A 22624-nucleotide genomic window follows, 5' to 3' on the forward strand; every position below is an offset into this window, starting at 1 on the left:
AAAGTTCTCCACAGACCATACCTCTAATAAAATCACAGAAATTTTGTAAATGAGGCCACGACTAGAGCTGCAGAACAGATATAATGAAAAAATATAATGACATGCTCTGTTGTTGCCGTAACGATAAGAGTTGTTAAAGAACAGGTTAAACGAAAGAACAGTTCAAAACTGTTCGGAACTGTTGCGAAAACTTGGTCGGTTTTTTCGTAAAAATGTAACATCCCTAGTAACGATTCCATCATAACTGTCAGTCAGACGCATGTCAAGCTTTTCAAAATTTTCTTCTGTTATTCAGAAAATAGAAAGAAATCTAATTAAACGAAAACAGATATATTTCATGAATCGTCTTTGATGATAATTTCAGACTTTTAATTCACTCATTCAAAATATACGTAAGTAGAGAATATTTTCAATATGTAATTGGAAAGCTGAATGCAGAAACATTAAAACTTGATTGTATGTGATAATTTTAGGTTTCTCACAAAATGTTTACTATACAGAATTAATTTCAATAATGAGTCAAAAGTTAATTAATCATTTCTAACGGGAATCAGTTAATAAAATACAATGAAACTAGCTATTAATTTGAATAACCTCACCTTCATTAGGCCAACTTTACAATTGAAAAAAAAAACTAGCAGGATTCGTGATCTAAAACCCAAAATAAGTAAGTCTGCAAAATTTCATCACTTTTTAATAATTATTAAAATTAATTCTATATAGTAAACATTTACCTGTTTTTCTTTTCAGAAGATAGATTATTTTCGTTTGAATATTTATTTGTCGAATATCAATTAGAAGTATCTTGAGATGTTGGACCAATTCAAGTCTGAAAATTGAGATTAAAGCTTCAAATTATTAACTAATTTGTAAAGAAATACACAATATTTGATCAACAATTATATAGGGTGTATATATTTGAAGTAATAATTAGTCATTTTTGGAGAAATGAGACATTTTGAAATCCGAAATTCTCATTTCTCTAAAAATGGCAATTTCTTTCTTCTTTAAAAAATTTGGGAAAAATGTATAATCAAAATGTGAGAGTTATTATCAGTCAATAGAAATACTACCTGAAATGAAGAAACTGCATTCAATGTTAATTTTCAGTTTTGACAAATATTGAATTTACATAATCATTCGATTAGATCTATGAAAAGACCTACAGTGGAATTTTGTTTTAGGAATATTCAGTAACAAGCAATCGTAATATCATATTTAGGTGTAACATCTCTGAGAAATCAGGTTATAAGAAGTCCCTCATTTTCAAGGTTCATCAATACTTTTTTCAGTTGAGCAACAAATTATTCTTCTATTTCATAATTTATTAAGAAATACAATATATGATCAACAATTATATAATAATAATAATAATAATAATAGTTTTTTAATCCTGTAAAACAAACAAGTGCATAGGACAAGTCAGTGAAAAACATAATTAACCAGTTTCAAATGAGTCACAAAGATAATCATTTACACAATAATAACATTTTTTCAACATCAATGCTTTAACAACTTTCTTAAATTTATTTACATAAAGAGATTTTATATAATCTGGCACATGGTTATACAATTTTATACATTGATATAATGGAGATTTTTCAAATTTACTAGTTTTATGCTTTGGTATAAATAATGTTCCCTCATTTCTTGTATTATAACCATGAAAACTAGAAAGTTTTTTTATTTTGTTTTCGTTCTCCTTAGTATATATAGATAAGACATTTGAGAATGAAAATAGAAGGCAATGTGAGAATGTCATTTTCCAAGAACAAACTCCTGCAAGAGTATACATAGGGTGTATATATTTAGAATACAAGAAAGGACACCTTTCGAAATCTAAAAATTTGGTTAATAGTAGGTTATTTTCAATAATTTATAATATCGAAAGATCAATTGGAAATTCCTGAAGAACTAAGGCGTTTTTAGAATCTGAAAATTGTATCGATGAATTTTGCATACTCTTCTGTTGCATATTTCTTGAAGGTATATGGACAAAAATGATTTTTATGAGTTCTGGTGAATAATCAAAGGGATACAGGTTACAATTTCATTAATACCAGTCGAGATGTAGTTATCATAGATAAGGGATGATATAGAAATTTCACTAGATAATTCTGATTCAGTGGAGGACAGCTGAATGAAAGCTGTGATGGTTCGCTACGTTATAGAGCAAGCTTGTAGCTCTGGGTTTTACTCAGAAGTAAATTGAACAGGGCAATATATATAGTAAATAAAATTTTGACAGATATTAGTTAAAATAGATCAACAATTGAGCATTGTATTTACATAAAATCAAAAAATAACTTGCTAACTGTTGTTGCATTGTACGTGGATGACTTTTTTGTTATAACAAATGTTAATTCTGAATGAATATATCTGATAGAAAATTGTATCGTTAGCTGATTTCAGACGATTCACTCGGTATACTATGCTGATTCTAGGGTGGAATTCTATATGATTTTTTTTCCTAGAACAGACCGTTTGGCCCTTGCTCACATGAAAATATTTGATGCAAATAACTTTCCATGACGACAAATCAAGGGCGGTCCTAGCCTTAAATTTTCAGGGGGTTCGACGTTATGTGCTTCGAGTATTTCTATGGGACCAAATTTTATGGCAGATATTGAATCTACGTTAAAAAATAATGTGAGTGTATGCATCACACCCTTGCCCTAAAGTGGATATTTTCTGAGTTATTCACAAAAAACTGTTTTTCGTCTTGAATTTTCAGCTATTTCTTTTCCCTTCACGCCAAAAAGAAGAAATTTTCAGGAACTGTTACTTAAACCATGTTTTAGATTTTACTGCCCTAATATGCAAGAGAAAAAAGTTACAGGTTGTTCCTAAATAGATGGCGAATTTTGATTCGAATTTGTATCGGAAACCTCTTTATTTCAACTAATCGGCCATCGGTTTTCTCTCCAGTGATAAATAAATAATTCCTTATGAACCATATGCAAAAACTTACCATGTTTTACATTCTTTTTTTTTAATGATAGATATCATTAATTACATCTGCCAAATTCCTCTTTATTCAGTAGCATTTTGTGTTTACTATTAATTTGGTGATAATTCGAATTAAGTTATAAAATCGATCACTATGCCTAATTTCACCAATGAAGATTATTTAAATCTCATTCTATTTCATGGAGAATGTAATAAAGTTGTAGATAGAACGATTCGACTGTTCATTGAGAGGTTTCCTGACGGACCCAGACCAACGAGAGATACCATTAACAGAACCATGACAAACTTGAGAAATTCTCTAGTTATAACTGCGAGAGTTTGCCATGGTTCTCCTAATAGTAACTTGAAGTCGGTTTCAAGAAGGGGTGAAAAATCTACAGCATGGTCCAAATAACAGTTCCTGAAAATTTCATCTTTTTGGCGTGAAGGGAAAAGAAATAGCTGAAAATTCAAGACGAAAAACAGTTTTTTGTGAATAACTCAGAAAATATCCATTTTAGGGCAAGGGTGTGATGCATACACTCACATTATTTTTTAACGTAGATTCACTATCTGCCATAAAAAAATGGGGTTCTAATTTGAAAAAATTGATTTTTCACGATTTTGTCATCCCTAATTTTGAAAGCGATTTTTTCACCCCCTGTATCATGAATCGCGATTTCGATTTTAAAGTGGATACATCAATCTTACATCTTTAAAAATCCCAAAAATGAAAATTTTCCATCCAAAAACCTCGAAGTTATTCTTGTTTCAGCGGAGCTCTATTTTCGATTTTTTTTTCGAATTTTCCCGCTCAGAGAGAATTTTTCAACCAAAACTGAAAAATATTACATCAAAATAACTTGAAATTTTCTAAGAAATCTATTTCTGCAATAAAAAAATGGTGTTCTAATTTGAAAAACGGAAGTTGACGTCATTTCCGGAAAAACCGGAGGTGCTCATGCCTTGAAAATATTTTAGATTTCATCAGCATCGTGAAATACTTATAAGTGCTGAATTTCATGAAAATACGTTCAGTAGTTTCCCGTATAAATATGGGTGAGGTTCCTCGTGAAAGACCCTGTATAGATATCGATAGTTTTCTGACCTTTGCCCATCCCTAGTGTGGATTTGCCGAACGCAGTCATAACCATAAACAAAGATTTCTCTATGATCATAATTGTCAGTCAGACGCATGTCTTAAAATTTTGTTGAAATATAAATCGTATATTGTATTCTTTAATAATGAATAAAAAATAACCGATATCAACCAAATTCTCAGATCTCATTTTTCCAGAAATGGCAATTTCTTTCTTTGATGAATTTGGGAGGAATGAATAATCAAAATGTGAGCGTCAGTCTTTCAAGAAAGTTATTCATTCTTATAGGTTTGTAAAAATTTTTTAGAGAATATTGAATAATAATATAATCCCAACATTAAGATTTTAAATTAGCACATTTCTTCTTTATAGAGACATGTATGATGCATAAATCCAAATTTAATTGATGATTGGGTGGGAAAAATTGACAAAAAAAGTTTATGTTTGTTAGTTAAGTTGTAATCCTTTTCATGGTCTTTTTTTTGTTCATTTAATAGTTACAATAGACAATTATTAGCATATTTTTCTCTGAATTTCAACTTTGAAAGAAAATTTGTCGTTTTATGTCTTGCCGATGAAAATATTGATATTCTTGTAAGTCAATTCAAAATGAATAATAGATATATTTTAAGGGCTATCATTCCATTGGATATTTACTTGTGAGCCCTAAAATGAAGTTACATTTATTCAATTGACTCATTAATAGAAATATTACCTGAAATAAAGAAATTGCATTCAATGTTTATTTTCAGTTTTGACAAATATTGAATTTACATAATCGTTCGATAAGATCTATGAAAAGACCTACAGTAAGATTTTTGTTTTAGGAATATTCAGTATAGCTGTAATAAACAAACTGAAAAGAGGCAGAATGAATAATAGATCTTCCTCTCAGATACCCATATCTGAGAAATCAGGTTATAAGAAGTCCCTCATTTCCAAGGTTTATCAATACATTTTTCAGTTGAGCAGCAAATTATTCTTCTATTCCATATTTTGTGAAGAAATACAATATAATTGCAACAATTTGAAGGACCTGTTGGAAATTCCTGACGAACTAAGGAGTTTTTTAGTATCTGAAGATTGTATTGATGCTATGTTATAGAACGAGACTTGTGGCTCTGGGTTTTACTCAGAAGTGAATTAAACAGGTCAATTTATGTCCCATATAGTAAATGAAATTTTGATAGATATAAGTTTCAAAAGATCAACAATTGATCATAGTATTTACATAAATTAAAAAATAATTGGCTTACTATTGTTGCATTGTACGTGGATGACTTTTTTGTTTTAACTAATGTTAATTCTGAATGAATTTTCTGATAGAAAATTTTATGATAAAGAAATTAGGGGAAGCTAAAAAATGATTAGGGATGAATATTACTAGAAATTATGGAAAAGGTAGTAAAGCTATCGATTATATTCTTCAAATATGTATTGCAATAATTCAACATGTCTGATTGTGAACATGTGAAAACTAAATTGAATTTTGATTCAACAAAAGAGAGTTGTAATGATGAACCATATAAGAAATTAATAGGTTTATTAACATCTTTAGCAGTATTAACTAGTCCTGATATAGCATCCTCTGTTAATTTCTTGAGTCAATTTAATAATTATCTCATTGTTGAACACTGGAAAAGTGCAAAACTCATTTCAAGATACAAAGATCATTGTTCAATTTTTACTTCAGTCAAAAGGAACTGAGTATTTGAAATCGGTACTAAAAATGTAACGGCCAATACTATTGACCCATATTAGTGGGTTCGATAACTACACTGACTTGATTTTTTCAAATGTTAACTTTGGATCTGAATCAATGAAAAATTTAATTTTTACCAAAATGAAAAGCAATGAATAAATCAGTAGGATAGCATTTTTGAAATGGCCATATAGCACCTATTCCTATAACGATTAAAAGATTGGAAGTTTTAGTGAACAAATAGGTAGGTATCTACATTTTTATACAAATTTGATCATTCATGACATGGAAATTTTCAATAAATAGTTGCTTTTTAAAGTATTTTATACCTTCATTGAATTGCTGCAAAATTGATACCAATTTCGAAAGTGACTGCCATGTTAAAATTCTTCATATACTGAATGATCCTTCAAAATTTATTTCTGTCGTAACATTTCAACTAGTATTTCAACTGATATATTCCGTACGTTATTGAAATCAATATCTTCAAAGTACTATTCAAAAGACTTATAATGGAATTTAGAAGAATATGTCTTTCTCAGTTTCATAGTCATATATGATATGATGCATAAGTCCAAATTTAATTAATTCACATCTAAGGTGAATGTTATTTTTAGAAATATTCAGTATAGCTATAATAAACCAACTAAAAAGAGACATAATGAATAGACTTGCCTTTCAAATACCCATGGCCTATGTTACCTCATAAGCAATTACCTATAATATCTTATCTTGGTGAAACCTTTTTGAGAAATCAGGTTATAAGTTTGAGAGTCTCTAATTTCCAAGGTTTATTAATACATGTTTCAGTAGAGCGGAAAATAATATAACAGGGTATATATAGTTGAAATTATTAGTATGAAAGATTTGACTTATTCATTATAAATTCAACAGCACTGCACTCAAATTCTTCAAAAACGGAGTGGTCACTTATATTTTTGCACTCCTTTGTCGTAAAAGTGTATATTTTAGATATTCAAAAAACACATGGAAACTTTCGACTGTTATCTGACTAACTTGGCTCTTTTTTCCAGTAATAAAGCCAATTGTGAATTATCTATAAGGAGTTTTTCTATCTGTTTCATAGAAGCATAACTTTTACTCCAATCCAAGACTGAATTGATGAATGAAGCTTCTGTTCTCTTTGGTAGTTCCATCTTCTATCGCAATAAATTCAAATTCTCACGAAAGGGAATGTAGTTTTATAGTTTGTGGAAAATAAACGAAAAATTCCTGAAATAAAGTAACATTCATCCAATTAATTCCAAATAATACAAACCCTTCAAACGAACCTGAGTTGAGGAAAATGCATTCGATGATGATATCAATGTTCATTTCCAAATTTTGACAAATATCTATCGAATTTTCGATTCGTCGAAGACTTTGCATTTTATCTGTCGGCATTTATTTAAATATTGAATAACAATTTTGGAAACTGCAAACTGTTTCAAGAACTTTCATATATCGAAATGGAATATTTATTATTAACATGACACTGACAGCCAAATTGTCCACAGATACCACAGAAATATGGGACTTGAAATGTCAAAATGATCCAAAACACCCCGTATACTCGAAAACCGCGGGGAGAATCGAAGGTTTGGGATTTTTCCCGGGATCTCCAGACGATTTTGAGGGGGGTCTTATTCTTGTCATTTTTGCTCTAGATGGTCCCGTTTGGGCTGTGATTTTACGTTTAAAGTTTGACGTAAATGTGCAAGCGGTTTTATATATACTTAGACTTGCTCTGCTTCCGGAGAACGGAGCCGATTTGAAATCTGAAAATTCAGAATATGACAATTCAGAATATGACATTGTTCATGATGCCCTATTCAGCTTAAATATTTCAGAAGTTCTGGCACTTCCGGTTATACAAGAATTAAAAAAAACTTCTTCGAAAAAAACATTTTTTTTCATTTTATGTCTCAGATATTATCAAGATTTCCATTCTCAATTACTCTCTGCTAAAATTATTGCGTTAGTTTTCATATTTTTCAAAATATTAAGAAAAAACCGTAAAAAAGAGAGAATTTCCATAGTCACTATTACGTGAATTATTTTCACTGTGAATATCCTATGCGTATACTCAATTCACTTTCACAAACTAAAATGATGTTGGAATATCGTGCATATCTTGAATTTGAAAATATCATCACAGGGTGTTTCAAATATTGTGCCAAAAATTGTGAACAAAATTTGATCATAACTTTCGATTTTCAAATCAGAACCCTATTTTTTTGTGATTTCGTTGAATTCTACGGTAAAAAATAAGGGTAGTGTTCAAACATGATTATGCTCTCAAATTCAATAATTCAAGAGTTATTCGAGATTTTATGAATTTATGTTATACGTAGGGTCAATTTCATTCAATCTGTTTCTAGAATGCGTTTCAAATATTCAATTATTTCAAAGTGACAGGTGTACTCATTATTGAATCTAGTAGATTATAATTTGACGATATGAATCCCCGTTATTCAAATAATGAAATTCTGGATCAATTCCATATCCACGGTGAATGCAACAGAATTGTTTCGAGAACTTGTCGAGCATTCAATCAGAAATATCCACATTTACCACCAATTGACGAGAAGATAATTCGGAAGGATGTTTCAAACTTTCTGTTAGGTAGGAACTTCATCCAGTATAATGGATATTCATGAAGTATGCAACATCCTTTCAAGAAGATGAGGAAATTTTTGATTCAAAATTTGATGAGTTCTACCAATAATTCTATTGCATTCATCGTGAATATGGAATTAGATATTTATAATACAAGTGCAGAACTTATTGATATTCTTCCAAGAGTTCAAAATGACCGAGTGGTAGAATGAGCTTTCTGTGCGAGTTTTAAACATTATGTTCCCGAATTCACTGCCTTTTTATTGAAATTAACGGAAATTTCCATAAATTATCTATTAGTGATTTTTGCATTGAAAAATGTTGGTTGACAGAACAGTTTTCTATATCACAAATTTGACAAATAATAGATAAATCCGTTCCAGTCTATTTTGTTCCACAAAATGTGCCGGAAAGAACTGATTTTCCACATAATTAGAGAAAAGTATATCCAGAATTTTGTCATTTGAATATCGTAAATTCAATTCGTGAAATCAAATTAGTGAAGCTTTGATAATGAAAAAACCTGTCACATGTAAGGTAATTAGATATTTAAATTTCTATGGTCATAGAGTATTATTGCTAATCTGTCAGGAAACAAATCGAATAAAATTGACCCTACGTATAACATAAATTCATGAAATCTCAAATAACTCTTGAATTATTGAATTTGAGAGCATAATCATGTTTGGACACTACCCTTATTTTTTACCGTAGAATCCAACGAAATCACAAAAAAAATAGGGTTATGATTTGAAAATCGAAAGTTATGATCAAATTCTGTTCACAATTTTTGGCACAATATTTGAAACACCCTGTGATGATATTTCACAAATTCAAGATATGCACGATGTTCCAACATCATTTTAGTTTGAGAAAGTGAATTGAAATAGGCATAGGATATTCACAGTAAAAATAATTCAGGTAATTGTGACTAAGGAAATTCTATCTTTTTTACGGTTTTTCCTGGATCTTTTGAAAACTATGAGGACTAACACAATAATTTTAGCAAAAAAATTGAGAATGGAAATCTCGATAATATCTGAGACATAAAATGAAAAAAAAAGTTCGTTTCGAAAAAATTTTTTTAATTCTTATATAACCGGAAGCGCCGGAACTTCGAAAATATTTTAGCTGAATAGGGCATCATGAACAATGTCATATTATGAAATTTTAGATTTAGGCGTACAACTTTGCTCCTGCCGTTTTGCAATAGCTGGCTGTAACGGTAAGTGGTAATCGAAATAAATATATCGTAGATGTCATACAATAAGTTTAGTTATTTGTGAACATAACGCCATCGACATGTTAGTCGATTTGTCTCTGCATCATAAAGTTATTCACGATTAACCATGTCAGCTTACGAGCCAAATTCTCGTCATTTGCGGGAGGTTTTAATTTTCTACTGAAATATGAATAAATCTGCGGCTGAGGCTCATCGAATGCTCTCAAATACCTATGGTGAGGTCGCTATTAGTGAAAGAACGTGCCGAGAGTGGTTTCAACGCTTCAAGAATGGTGATTTTGATGTCGAAGACCAGCATCGCGGTGGAAGAGAGAAGATTTCTGAAGATGCAGAATTGGAGGCAATACTTGATCAAGACTCATTTCAAACGCACCAATAATTGGCAGGATCATTAGGACTACAAGCCATTCAAAACGCCTGAAAGTCATAGGAATGATTCGGAAACAAGCAAAGTGGGTGCCGTACGAGTTGAAGCCGGGAGGTGTTTGAACGGAGTTTGTTTGTTTGTGAACAGCTGCTTTCAAGGCAAAGACGGAAGGAATTTTTGCATCGGATTGGGACTGGAGACGAAAAACGGGTTCTTTACAATAATCCCAAGCACATAACATCATGTGGATATCCCGGCCATGCTTCCACGTCGACGGCCAAACCGAATATTCTTGTTTCTAAGGTCATGCTCAGTATTTGGTGGGTCCAGCTCGGCGTAGTGTATTATGAGTAGTTAAAACCAACTGAAACGATCACAAGCGATCGTTATCGAACGCAATCAATGCATTTGTGTCGAGCATTGAGAGACATACCGTCGCACTTGTTTCGATCAATAGCACACAGCCTGGCTGACCAGCACTTCCTATCTTATGAAGAAATAAAAACTTGGATCAATTCGTGGATCGCTTCAGAAGATGACCAGTTTTTTCAATTCGTACGCTGCCCGAAAGATGGGAGAAAGTATAGTGACCAGCGATGGGCAATATTTCGAATCATAAATGTATAACCAGTGTTTTACAATAAAGCCTCAAATTTCGCAAAAAAAATTGTACGCTTATGTATTTGTTATATTATAATATATTTATTTACTTATCACGGTTTTAGCCATTCAGGTAGAAATTAAAAAAAAAATAGTAAATCTATTGTTCCATATGAAAAAAAAAGAAGACAATTGGGAACTATGACATAAAATCTAATTTGGTCTGTGAACCCTTTGAAAACCTTGTATTCACAGCGTCCTCGTCAACATTAATGTCCCTGTATATGTTCAGGAGGACTAAATTGAATCCGATGCCAATATCAAAAAAACCAGAATAACACCATATGAACTACCATTTATTCATTTCGAAAATCATTTACAAGTTTGATGATAGCCAATTCATTTCACTTGTATTTCAATTAATATCACTGATTTTTGAAAAGAATAATTGTCCTCTTATTTCACGTAAAATTATTTTTTTGGACTACATAAAGTCACTTTTATTGTATAAACCCAATATCATCTTCGTTTTCCATTATAAACATTAAGTTAAGTTTCATTTTGATATATCTGCTTTGATACTCAATACTGACATTCGTTATTTAAAATGAAGTTTTTACTTTATTACACCACTGCTTACGTAAACTTGAGTCGGTTAAATGCAGAAACCTTTTTGATCCGCTGGTCTTATGCTCCCTCCTATTATTTTATACTCAAAGTTCTCCACAGACCATACCTCTAATGAAACCACAGAAATTTTGTAAATGAAGCCGCGACTAGAGTTGCAGAACAGGTATGTATATAATATATAATGAAAACAGTTCTGACTTGCTCTGTTGTTGCCGTAACGATTAGAGTTGTTGAAGAACAGGTTAAATGAAAGAACAGTTCAAAACTGTTCGGAACTGTTGCGAAAACTTGTTCGGTTCTTTTCGTAAAAATGTAACATCCCTAGTAACGATTCCATCATAACTGTCAGTCAGACGCATGTCAAGCTTTTCAAACTTTTCTTCTGTAATTCAGAAAATAGTAAGAAATCTAATTAAACGAAAACAGATATATTTCATGAATCGTCTTTGATGATAATTTCAGACTTTTAATTCACTCATTCAAAATATACGTAAGTAGAGAATATTTTCAATATGTAATTGGAAAGCTGAATGCAGAAACACTCAAAACTTAATTGTATTTGATAATTTTAGGTTTCTCACATAATGTTTACTATATAGAATTAATTTCAATAATGAGTCAAAAGTTATGAAATTTTGCAGACTTACTTATTTTGGGTCTTAGATCACGAATCCGGTGACATAAATTCCTCAATCCTGCTATTTTTTTTTTTTTTATTGTAAGTTGGCCTAATGAAGGTGAGGTTATCCACATTAATAGCTAGTTTTATTGTATTTTATTAACTGATTTCCGTTAGAAATGATAAATTAATCACATTTCAAGCTTTTCCTGAAATAAAAATCCCTTGTTTTTCGTCAAAAACTAGTATTTTATTCATTGTTTATGTACGGTGGCGGCCATTATGTTTCATAAGGTACCGGCGGGTTATAAGGCCCGGCTCGAAATAAGGCCCCCACAAGTTTTTTGTTGAAAAAGTGACATCTAGCGGATCAAAAGCGAAAAATAGGTTCAGTACTCACAAAGAACTTCATATCAGCTGCTTTTTTGCCGCTAGAGGACACTGTTTCGATTCCGCAGCCATTTGTATTCGGTTACGCTAAATATTCAAGAGTCCGTTCACGCGGCGCAAATTCAGGCGTTTTCTTAACTAATTCGGTCTTGATTTTCTCAGGAACGGTAAACGCTATCGAGATGATTCAAAACAATATTGGAAGGTCTTAATCCCTTGTATGTTCGTTAGGTAATAATTTCACTTTAAGTTGCAAATTAATTGTTTTATTGAAGTAGAAAGTACGATTTTCAATAGCAATTTTGAATAATTTATTGTCGCTTCAGTTGACCTAAATTCGAAAATCTAATACAAATTGGTCATAGCCTATTTCTTCTTCTTTCCAATGATACCAATTAGAAATATATTACATCATAGTTACTCAAAATTCTATGTGACGTTGTAAATCTGTTTCAAGTGCCAGAATTGTGAACTAAAAATCGTTGCTCCTCCCTGAGGGGCGTGGCTTGTAGCTATCAGGACCGTCTTTTAGGAAATATATTCTTGTAAACCTGAATTATTTGTCACAAACAAAAAAAATATTTTGCCGCTTATACCTGCATGTTTCAATTGCAGCATTGATTATTTTTAGAGCCATACGACCGATTTTCATGTAACTTTCTTGAATGAAAAAATGGATTCCTCATGGAAGGTTTTGGATTGGATCCAATAGTCAATTAATTACTTCGGACCGAAGGTTTCGTAAGTTTGGGAAAAAGTAAATGTCTTTTATTATGAAGGAAAGCGATTCGGATGTAATGATGGCTGGCATATTACCTTGTTTTTACCATATTTCATATAATACAAAATTTGGGAAGTTCAGAACCTCTCTTAGATTCGGTATTGTGCTTGAGGATAATACTTTGGAAGTTAACAAGAAGTGATTTCGTGTAAATTTATTTGAGTTATTTCACGATTTTATTGCCACATCAGATAAACATCAGTTGTAAATAAAGGTTATTCGGTACTCTTTTGTGTACCGTATTATTTCATTGCTGGACAATTTGACAGTTTCTAGGTAGGTTCAGCATTGCATAGGTACCTGAAAGAAGGCAATTTCGGAGTAAGGATTCAAAATGGTCTATTTTTGTACCGATACATATATTTCTACTTACTAAATGATTTTATGTAGAAATGAAGAATATTAACTATACCTGACACTGAAATAACGCATTTTCAAACTGAAATTTCTAGAATGGTATTTTCAATTTGGGGTTGAGGTACCTATTCCTAGAAGTTTTCATATCTATTTGGCCTGTGCAGTTCTTCTTATAATTTTGTTTATGTGTATTGAATCGAATCTTTTTTGCTGGGAAATATCTTTGGATGAATTCCGAATTGTTTATATTCTGCAATTCATAGATTCTCTGAAAGAACTTTCTAATCACTCCGTTTTTTTTTTTAATGAAATTCATCTAATATGCGTTTGGTGAAGGAAATAAAAATTGGGTTTCAGTCGAAATTAGTTTTCGTACGTGATATGTGTAGAATTTCGAAAACAATATGAACATCCAGAAATACTTGATATAAGCACATCCGCCGTCAGTAGTGTCATGAATCACGGTGATGGTTATGCACAGCTGAAGAAAATAGGAATGATATGAATATCCCTTGTTTTTCATTTTCACTGTAAAAAAGAAAGTTTATTCAAAAGTAGGTAACAGAAAATCATTCAAAATTTTTTACAATGATCATAACTATAATAATTTCAAAATGAAAGAGTACACAATGAAATATGTAATGCCTGGGAACAGATAGCGTTGAAATCTATGGAAGAAGCCGCAGCAGAAGAAGTGAACTAAGCGATCGACCGCCATGGAAGCTGAAGGATTTTGTTCCAGTTGTACTAGTCCACCGCCTCTTGTGATCATTGGAAGAGCGGCTTTCCTCTGATCAAGGTGGTGGTAGTGTTATAAAGATGTTAATCAAAATTTCTCCTTTATTAAGGGAGAAAGTGTGGGTAAGGCCTGTCGCACTAGGGACAGGACTTAGTGTTAAACTGGATTTTTTCTTTGGGAACAGATCTAGAGATAACTAAAAGGCATAAGCTCTTTTATAATTTTAATAACACAAGAAAAATTAAACAAAATCAAGCTTGAGCCAGAACTGATCTTCGGAAGACTTGCCTTAAACTTTTACATAAACTAACTGGAGATTTCAGACCATTGGACAGAACAACCAAACAAAAAAAAAATTAAACTTTTGAATTTCTCACTTGCTACCTGTCAATTCCTTCGATGGATAATCCTTCACATCCAGTCCACTCTCGCGAAACGTATCTCGAACCTCACGGAAACTTTGGCGAACCGATACCGTTATGACTAATCTTTAACTCTACTGAATCTATTGTCGACCCGTGACAAAACCAAAAAGGAAAAATATTATTATTGAATTTTTCAAACTACGTTTCAAACCTAATCTTTCAAAACATTTATATCGACTAACTTCTACCTTCAACTCTAAACTTCCTAATTCCCGAACTGATTCTTGAGTTCCCTGAACTCCCCGAAACTAACCGTTTCCCGAAACTTACTCGTCACTAACTTCCACTAAAGAAGGTTTCCACGCTCTACCTTCAACTCTAAACTTCCTAATTCCCGAACTGATTCTTGAGTTCCCTGAACTCCCCGAAACTAACCGTTTCCCGAAACTTACTCGTCACTAACTGCTTAATTTTTCTCTGCTTTGGCCTAAGGTTACTTATTTTCCCGCCCCCCGATGGGCGTACCTTCAAAAATAACGTCTTAGATTTTTTCCGTTGTTGCCAAGTTTTTCTCTTCCCACGGATTGCATGTTCCCATAAGGAGACCACTCAACAAACTTCGATAAACTAATTTTTGACACCCTAAAACGTACATTCTTATCGGCTGAGGTCGAGACTGCACCTAAGTATCGACTTGTACAAAAAGATTTCCATCATCCAGATTTGACAAATAGGACAAATAGGGAACCAATAAATTTCACACTTTATTATCTCCACCAAGTCAAATGTCAAGTGCCTGACCTTACAAGGGTCTGGTCTACCTACCGCAAGTTGGCGACGTCCAGACCCAATAATCGAGAATCTCAAATTCCCGATTATTACAGATACATCCCTCTTCGAAAAAGTTATGACATCGGTTGCCATAACTTTTCCCTTGTCCTCCTTGTCTTCTGTCCAATAGTTCATCATCTCCCAAACACATATAACCAAAGTATATACAATAATGCAATAACCAATCAAGCATTCATATCAAAACATATCAAACCAAAAAAAAAATTTAAATTGACTCATTTAAACTCAATCCCTCAAAAAAACTATTATTACTAAGGTGGTATGTTCTTTTCTCTTAATACATGATCAATTCCAAAAATTTTCAACCAACAAAAAAAAATAAATAAAAAAAAATCTTCAGTCCAAAAAGAAAAACAAAATTCGTCAAACATTCTTTTAAATATCTCTTCTTAACCACTTCACCGCTCCAACATGGAGTTCTATGAGTTCACTTTCGCAATTCTAGTACACTTTCGCGGCACATCCTGGTCTCGTCATGACGGCATCTAGTGTTTTCATTCAGGACGATATTTCGTTTTCTCCTGGACCCAGACTTCGCTTCAGGAATAACCTCCAAGGATAGGGAAAGGGGGCATAGTGTCACTTGTCCTCAACGTTACACAACGATCGTGAGATAAGTCTATAGTTGGACTATTTTACGCATATCGTTTGTAATTCGCGATTCACTTTTTGAGCGTTTTTTCGCAAGACTGGTAGTCTGCTCCTCCATACATTAGGTTATAGTTAAAGTACGATGAAGTGTTGTTCTTATTCAAAATCGTTGATATCTTCCTCAGTATCCGCAGTGTATAACATGATCGGATTTGTGCGAAGTTACGGTTTGTGTAAACTTCTTCTGCATCCTCAGTTTCTCGCTGACTTTCGTCTCTTCATTTCTCCATACTTATATCTCGCAAATGAACAACTGAGTAACTTCATCCATAACCCCCAACTTAACCCTTTCGCCTGGTTGCTCAACGAAACTGTCTACGCTTCTCAGGCGCGAACTGTAGTATAGTGTCGGGACATCACATTAATTAAGTGTTCTTATCCGCACATATACTATTCGCGGTAGACACACACGATTGGGAGGAAGGTTATTCCCTTAACTACAATTTGGTCCTTCTTCACGACGGTTGGTTTCTCCTTCCTCGTACTACCTATATAAATTACATGAAAATAATATGAAAATAAACATAAATCACAGAAGTAGCGTTGCTACTTGTAAGTGATGTTCTTTCACTTCTACATATCAACGAGGTCACAACAATGCTGATCAAAAATAACAATAAGAAAAGAACGAAAAACAATTTTACAAAATTCAGACTCATAACAGTATCACAATATCCTATAATCAATATATCTCCTCAAATTTTTGAGCACAATTTAATTGTTGTTAATAATATTTCTGTCTGAACATTGAAGCCATTTCCCCACTTTTCTCTTGAAATTAGGGTGGTGTACGGAAGATTTATATTCTCCAGGAAGCAAGTTGAACAACTTAGGAGCTATATATTAGACCAAAAAACATTTCTAAGAGGTTCATTAAAATACATAATATCTAAATTAGAACAAAACACACACAAAATATTATACATACAATAGAACATTCCACCCATTGCCACTATTCAACAAAACATTGTGCTCACCTATGAACTGCAGGCGAGGGATGTCCTTCAGCGACCACAATGTTTTTTCCAATAAAATGTTAAACCAAACAAACCGATGAATACTACTTGAATTATCTAAAATATCAAACAGATTCTCGCTCTCCGAGTTAGCGAGTCCCTGGAATCTACGAAAAGGGCAGGAGCCGATTCACATCTCCTGAAGGTCATATCTCTAAGATTTTCCTCACGTTACCCATCGCGACGTTACGCTATATTACCCTATCTTCTACTATCTATCTTACTTAATAAATCCTACATTAAAAAAAAAAAAAAAAAAGAAAACCACAATAAAAAAAAAATCCATATGAAATTACCATTCCCGCTTTATCTGAGGCTGTCTTTCGCGACTAGTAGTAGCCCCATCGATCAGGTGGGCGCCTTAATCTATTCGACCGTCGAACAGGAATTTCAACTTCTTCTACCGATTCTTCTTCGCTTTCCCCCTGATCTTCATCCTGATTTTCCCAAGTGGGGATCAAAAACGGGGGGAATTTTCCTAACTCCTCCTGCTCTTCGTCTGAATCAGTATCCAGGACCGTATATCCCGATCTCACGCGTTTTTCTAATATTTCTCCCATTTCATCACCTAGTGCAGTGTACGGTTTCAATCGATTTACATGTACAATTTGTTCATCTCTGCCCCCGCATTTTCTTACCCTGCACGTCACAGGACCAATTATTTCGGTTACTCTATACGGTCCAGCCCAGTTTTTCAATAGTTTTCTTGATAATCCCCTTTTTGCGCTCATTTCTTTTAAGTACACCAAATCCGCCAACTTGAACTGGGGGTCTACTGATTTCGTATTAACTCTAGTCACCCTTGCCGATTTTTCTGCCTGGATATTTTGATTAGCTATCTCGTGAATTGGTCTTGTCTCTAATTTCATTGTTTCACCAACTAAATTCTTTCTTTCCGTATTGTTCTTCAATTTGGCCGGTATTAACTCTTTCGAACGAACCGGAATAACTACCCCTGATGCCAAAGTGATATCAGTTTTTCTGATTTCCTTTGCCGTTATGACCGAATCATCTCTCCTACCGTCTAAGTCCCTCAAATTCTCACATTTCATCATTTTCCTAACCGTCAATCCGTGTTCCTCGTTATCCCTTATATTCTCTCGTTTAATACCGCTAACCCTTTCTTCTATCATATTTGAATTGTTAATGTCTTTGTACTGCGTCTCGACTTCAAGTTCCCTAACTTTATTTACTTTTGGAAAAATATTATTATTTATGTGACTTTTCATCTGTTTTTCGACCGATTGTATGTTCTTTTTCTCAATTCGCGATTCATCCTCCTGAATATCCGTCATTTTCTTTTCCGCTAATCCTTCAGACTTATTTTCACTGAGGTAAACTTTTCTGATATTTCCGATTTTGAACTCATTACTAACTGAACATGGTCGATAATGAGAATTATTACGAGATTGGGTTTCTCTCCAATTTTTCGTTGGGCACTCTCTCGACCAGTGTCCTATCTGATTGCAGGAATAACATCCTTCACTATTTATTCTTACTGATCTCCTGTAAGTCCGGCATTCCCTCGCGAAATGACCCTGTTGGCCACAAGAATAACAGCCTTTTTTGACGTTTTGTTGAATGTTCCTCCAATTTGCCCAAGTACTTCTACACTCTTTTGCCGAATGACCTACTTCTCTGCAAAATTGACATATTACTCCGAATTTAATTTCCGATATATTTCTAGTAGATAATCTCCCTTGCAACATTTCATGAGTCGTTTCTTGCAATCTTACTAGTTCCTCTGCTTTTTCTAAATCCAAATTTTCCTCGCGCAATAAAAAAATACCGACTTCCCTCATAACTTCTTTACGTAGTCCAATTTTGAATTGATTTAGAATCAAATCCCTATTTTTCTTCCTAATACCCGATTCCTCATCTTTCGTTGCCCCGGACAAATCCTCACTTAATAGTTCCGCCCCTATAATTCTCAATCTAGTGCAAAAAGATGAAACGTCTTCATCCTGTCTCTGAAAACAATTATTCAAATTCCACTGATTTTTCCAAGGTAACCTAACAGAACTGAATTTTTGAAGGAATCTTGCTTTTAATTCCGCATATGATAAAGAATTTAGGGCAATATCAGATTTAAAAAAATTATACGCGTCCCCTACTAGTTTGAATTTAAGCAATGTCAACGTCTCATGTTCACTCCACCCGTCTAATTGCGACCTAAGTTCAAATTTTTCGAAATATCTGGTTACGTCCTTGCCTGAAAAATCGTCTAAAGTTGTTGTCATAATTCCCAAAGGGTATCTGAATGGAATTTGCGATAAACAACTTGTATTCGCCGTAGAGGTGGTGCTAGCCGTCGGCAACATTGTCAGCGTTTTTCTTAAATTACTGTCTAAACAAATAAACGATTTATTTAGGTACAAAATGTCCACTGAAGTCCTGAGGAATAAAATGTTCACCCAAATATTACCAAAAAAAAATTCATACAACTCAACAAATTTAGTTACACCGATCTCGTACTCCTTAACGGCTTTCTCCTAAAGTATTTCCCTGAATAAAATTATCTAGCTGAAACTGTTACAACATATGATTAATTCTTCAATCACTCAATATCATCAATACCTTCGTCCAGAAATCTCTCAGTTTATTCCAATATCTCTATCTCTAGTATTCAACTATTATTTATCACGACTAAAATTGTCAGAATAATTCCACATAAATTGAATCGGCTATATGTCCAACAACTTAAAAATTTTCTTCTTCCAAGATTTATTCAAAATATCTACCTCTTCAAAAATCCGAAATTCTTTCGGAGGAAAAAATCGACTATATTGTTCCAAAAAGAAAAAAAAAATTAACACATCGCACCGGCTGTCACCATTTGTACTAGTCCACCGCCTCTTGTGATCATTGGAAGAGCGGCTTTCCTCTGATCAAGGTGGTGGTAGTGTTATAAAGATGTTAATCAAAATTTCTCCTTTATTAAGGGAGAAAGTGTGGGTAAGGCCTGTCGCACTAGGGACAGGACTTAGTGTTAAACTGGATTTTTTCTTTGGGAACAGATCTAGAGATAACTAAAAGGCATAAGCTCTTTTATAATTTTAATAACACAAAAAAAATTAAACAAAATCAAGCTTGAGCCAGAACTGATCTTCGGAAGACTTGCCTTAAACTTTTACATAAACTAACTGGAGATTTCAGAACATTGGACAGAACAACCAAACAAAAAAAAAATTAAACTTTTGAATTTCTCACTTGCTACCTGTCAATTCCTTCGATGGATAATCCTTCACATCCAGTCCACTCTCGCGAAACGTATCTCGAACCTCACGGAAACTTTGGCGAACCGATACCGTTATGACTAATCTTTAACTCTACTGAATCTATTGTCGACCCGTGACAAAACCAAAAAGGAAAAATATTATTATTGAATTTTTCAAACTACGTTTCAAACCTAATCTTTCAAAACATTTATATCGACTAACTTCTACCTTCAACTCTAAACTTCCTAATTCCCGAACTGATTCTTGAGTTCCCTGAACTCCCCGAAACTAACCGTTTCCCGAAACTTACTCGTCACTAACTTCCACTAAAGAAGGTTTCCACGCTCTACCTTCAACTCTAAACTTCCTAATTCCCGAACTGATTCTTGAGTTCCCTGAACTCCCCGAAACTAACCGTTTCCCGAAACTTACTCGTCACTAACTGCTTAATTTTTCTCTGCTTTGGCCTAAGGTTACTTATTTTCCCGCCCCCCGATGGGCGTACCTTCAAAAATAACGTCTTAGATTTTTTCCGTTGTTGCCAAGTTTTTCTCTTCCCACGGATTGCATGTTCCCATAAGGAGACCACTCAACAAACTTCGATAAACTAATTTTTGACACCCTAAAACGTACATTCTTATCGGCTGAGGTCGAGACTGCACCTAAGTATCGACTTGTACAAAAAGATTTCCATCATCCAGATTTGACAAATAGGACAAATAGGGAACCAATAAATTTCACACTTTATTAGTCTCCACCAAGTCAAATGTCAAGTGCCTGACCTTACAAGGGTCTGGTCTACCTACCGCAAGTTGGCGACGTCCAGACCCAATAATCGAGAATCTCAAATTCCCGATTATTACACAGTTCACCTATGTACAACAAAATGATTGCCGATGAGGACAATAGTTGTTACAAAAAATTCTTGATAGTAGACCTTATGAACATTGTACAGTTCAGAAAATAGAATGTACCAATCATTTACTGAGGAACTACTGTAACAAACTACGAGAACTCTCGAAAGCATGTAGTGTTCTAGGGCCGTTGAAGAATGTGATCAGCAAAAATATTTCACGATGCAGAACGGCTATATTAAAATCTGTACAATTCAAAAAAGGAAAAAACGCATGAAGATAAAATCAATTTTTTGAAGATGGATATTATTGATAGCGTCAGTCATATATTTGGTGAACATAAGAATTGTGCCACATTAGGCTACTTTTGTGAGAAAAAAGTAGCTGATTAAGACAACTATATGCAAGATTTGTGACAGTTCGATATAGAGGAGGAAATTATGCAGGCGGTGAGATATTTAGCACTACATGCCAGAAGTCTCATAGAAAATGTAACAACGAACATTGTGGAACAATTCAATGCTATGATCAAAGAATAAGAGGTAAAATAATTAATTACGATTTGAGAAGATGATACCAAAGTCCTTGTTAGGCAGTAGTTGTTGCAAAGAATAAAAAAAACCGCTATACGCTATACACATAGATATGATAGGTCGTAGTCCAGGACAAACGTTGTAGAGAATGGAACGAAGTAGTGTCTTCAAAAAGAAAAAGAAGAAGGGACTGGAAGCCACAGTTCTCTGCAGGGCCAGATAATAATTATTGAGAAAATTGTGAAAACCCAGACATGGATGAGGAAATATTCCAATTATATAGGACTGAATTCTTGAGGGGTTTAATCAAAACAGAAGAAGCTCATAAAGAAATTGTGCTGAAAACACGGCTTCAAACTGATTCCGCTGATTGGCATCAGCAGAGGAGGAAATTGTTGACTGCTTCAATATTTGGAAAAATATGTAAAATGCCTCCTATGTCAAGTTATTGCTCAATAGTGGAATGCATTTTATATAAAAATTTTTCTGCAAAAGCTATAGATTGGGGAAAAATAATGAAGATCGAGCAAAGCGTTTATTAGAGAATGAATTGTGCTCGAAGATCACAAACAGTGGCCTTTTTATTAATAAAAAAAAAGGTCTAGGTCCTTCTCTAGATGGCATTTTTGAAAAAAGTAATCATTCAATTGAAATCAAATGCCTTTTTTTAGCAAGAAATAATATGATAAAGGACGCTATTGAAAGGAAACAAATCACATATTTCGAAAAAATGATGATCAGGAATATCGATTGAAACAAAGTCAGAATTATTATTTTCAAGTTCAGGGACAATTGAATATAGCTGAAAGAGAAAAATGCTTTTGTCGTGTGAACTTTGAAGGATACTTTATTCATCGAAGTCAACATCGATGAAGAGTTTTTCGAAGGAAAATTTCATTAGAACTGTGTTTTACCTGTAATAATTGACCTAAGACATAGAGGCTTAAAAATAAGGATCCTCAATACAAACTAGATCTTCAGGATAAGAAAAATGGAAGAAAACAGAAGGCGATTTGAATTATATCATTATGAACCAAGC

General features: G+C 33.4%; 2 protein-coding genes across 4 annotated transcripts in view; one reads left to right on the forward strand and one right to left on the reverse strand.

Annotated features, from left to right (window-relative positions):
- LOC123685869 (ras-specific guanine nucleotide-releasing factor 1-like) overlaps positions 1 to 22624 on the forward strand; it is a 262806-nt gene that overhangs the window by 223030 nt on the left and 17152 nt on the right. The window contains exon 19 of one of the 2 annotated variants that reach the window (XM_045625730.1): positions 4877 to 4940. The exons of the other annotated variant lie outside the window; for it this stretch is intronic. Within the exon in view, the coding sequence (XP_045481686.1) occupies positions 4877 to 4928 (52 nt within the window). The 3' untranslated portion in view covers positions 4929 to 4940. Of the gene's footprint in view, positions 1 to 4876; positions 4941 to 22624 lie in introns of those variants that run through there. 2 annotated transcript variants of the gene reach the window in all.
- On the reverse strand, positions 14340 to 22287 carry LOC123685870. Of its 2 annotated transcripts, none has more exons than XR_006748361.1 (2): positions 14832 to 22287; positions 14340 to 14709 (listed from the first exon to the last, which is right to left on the reverse strand). XR_006748361.1 is itself a non-coding variant. In XM_045625731.1 (2 exons), exon 2 carries the CDS (start codon positions 19299 to 19301, stop codon positions 17310 to 17312), a length of 1992 nt encoding a protein of 663 aa, XP_045481687.1. In that variant the 5' UTR covers positions 19302 to 20426; positions 20549 to 22287; the 3' UTR covers positions 14342 to 17309. The 2 variants fall into 2 exon arrangements, 1 of the variants encoding a protein (XP_045481687.1); XM_045625731.1 differs by having other exon boundaries at positions 14342 to 20426; positions 20549 to 22287.

Source organism: Harmonia axyridis, chromosome X (assembly GCF_914767665.1).
Source record: "Harmonia axyridis chromosome X, icHarAxyr1.1, whole genome shotgun sequence".
NCBI classification, from domain to species: Eukaryota; Metazoa; Arthropoda; class Insecta; order Coleoptera; family Coccinellidae; genus Harmonia; species Harmonia axyridis.

Coding starts and splice junctions, on each gene's coding strand:
- LOC123685870 (XM_045625731.1), bottom strand. CDS start 19,301: ATGTTGCCGACGGCTAGCACCACCTCTACGGCGAATACAAGTTGTTTA.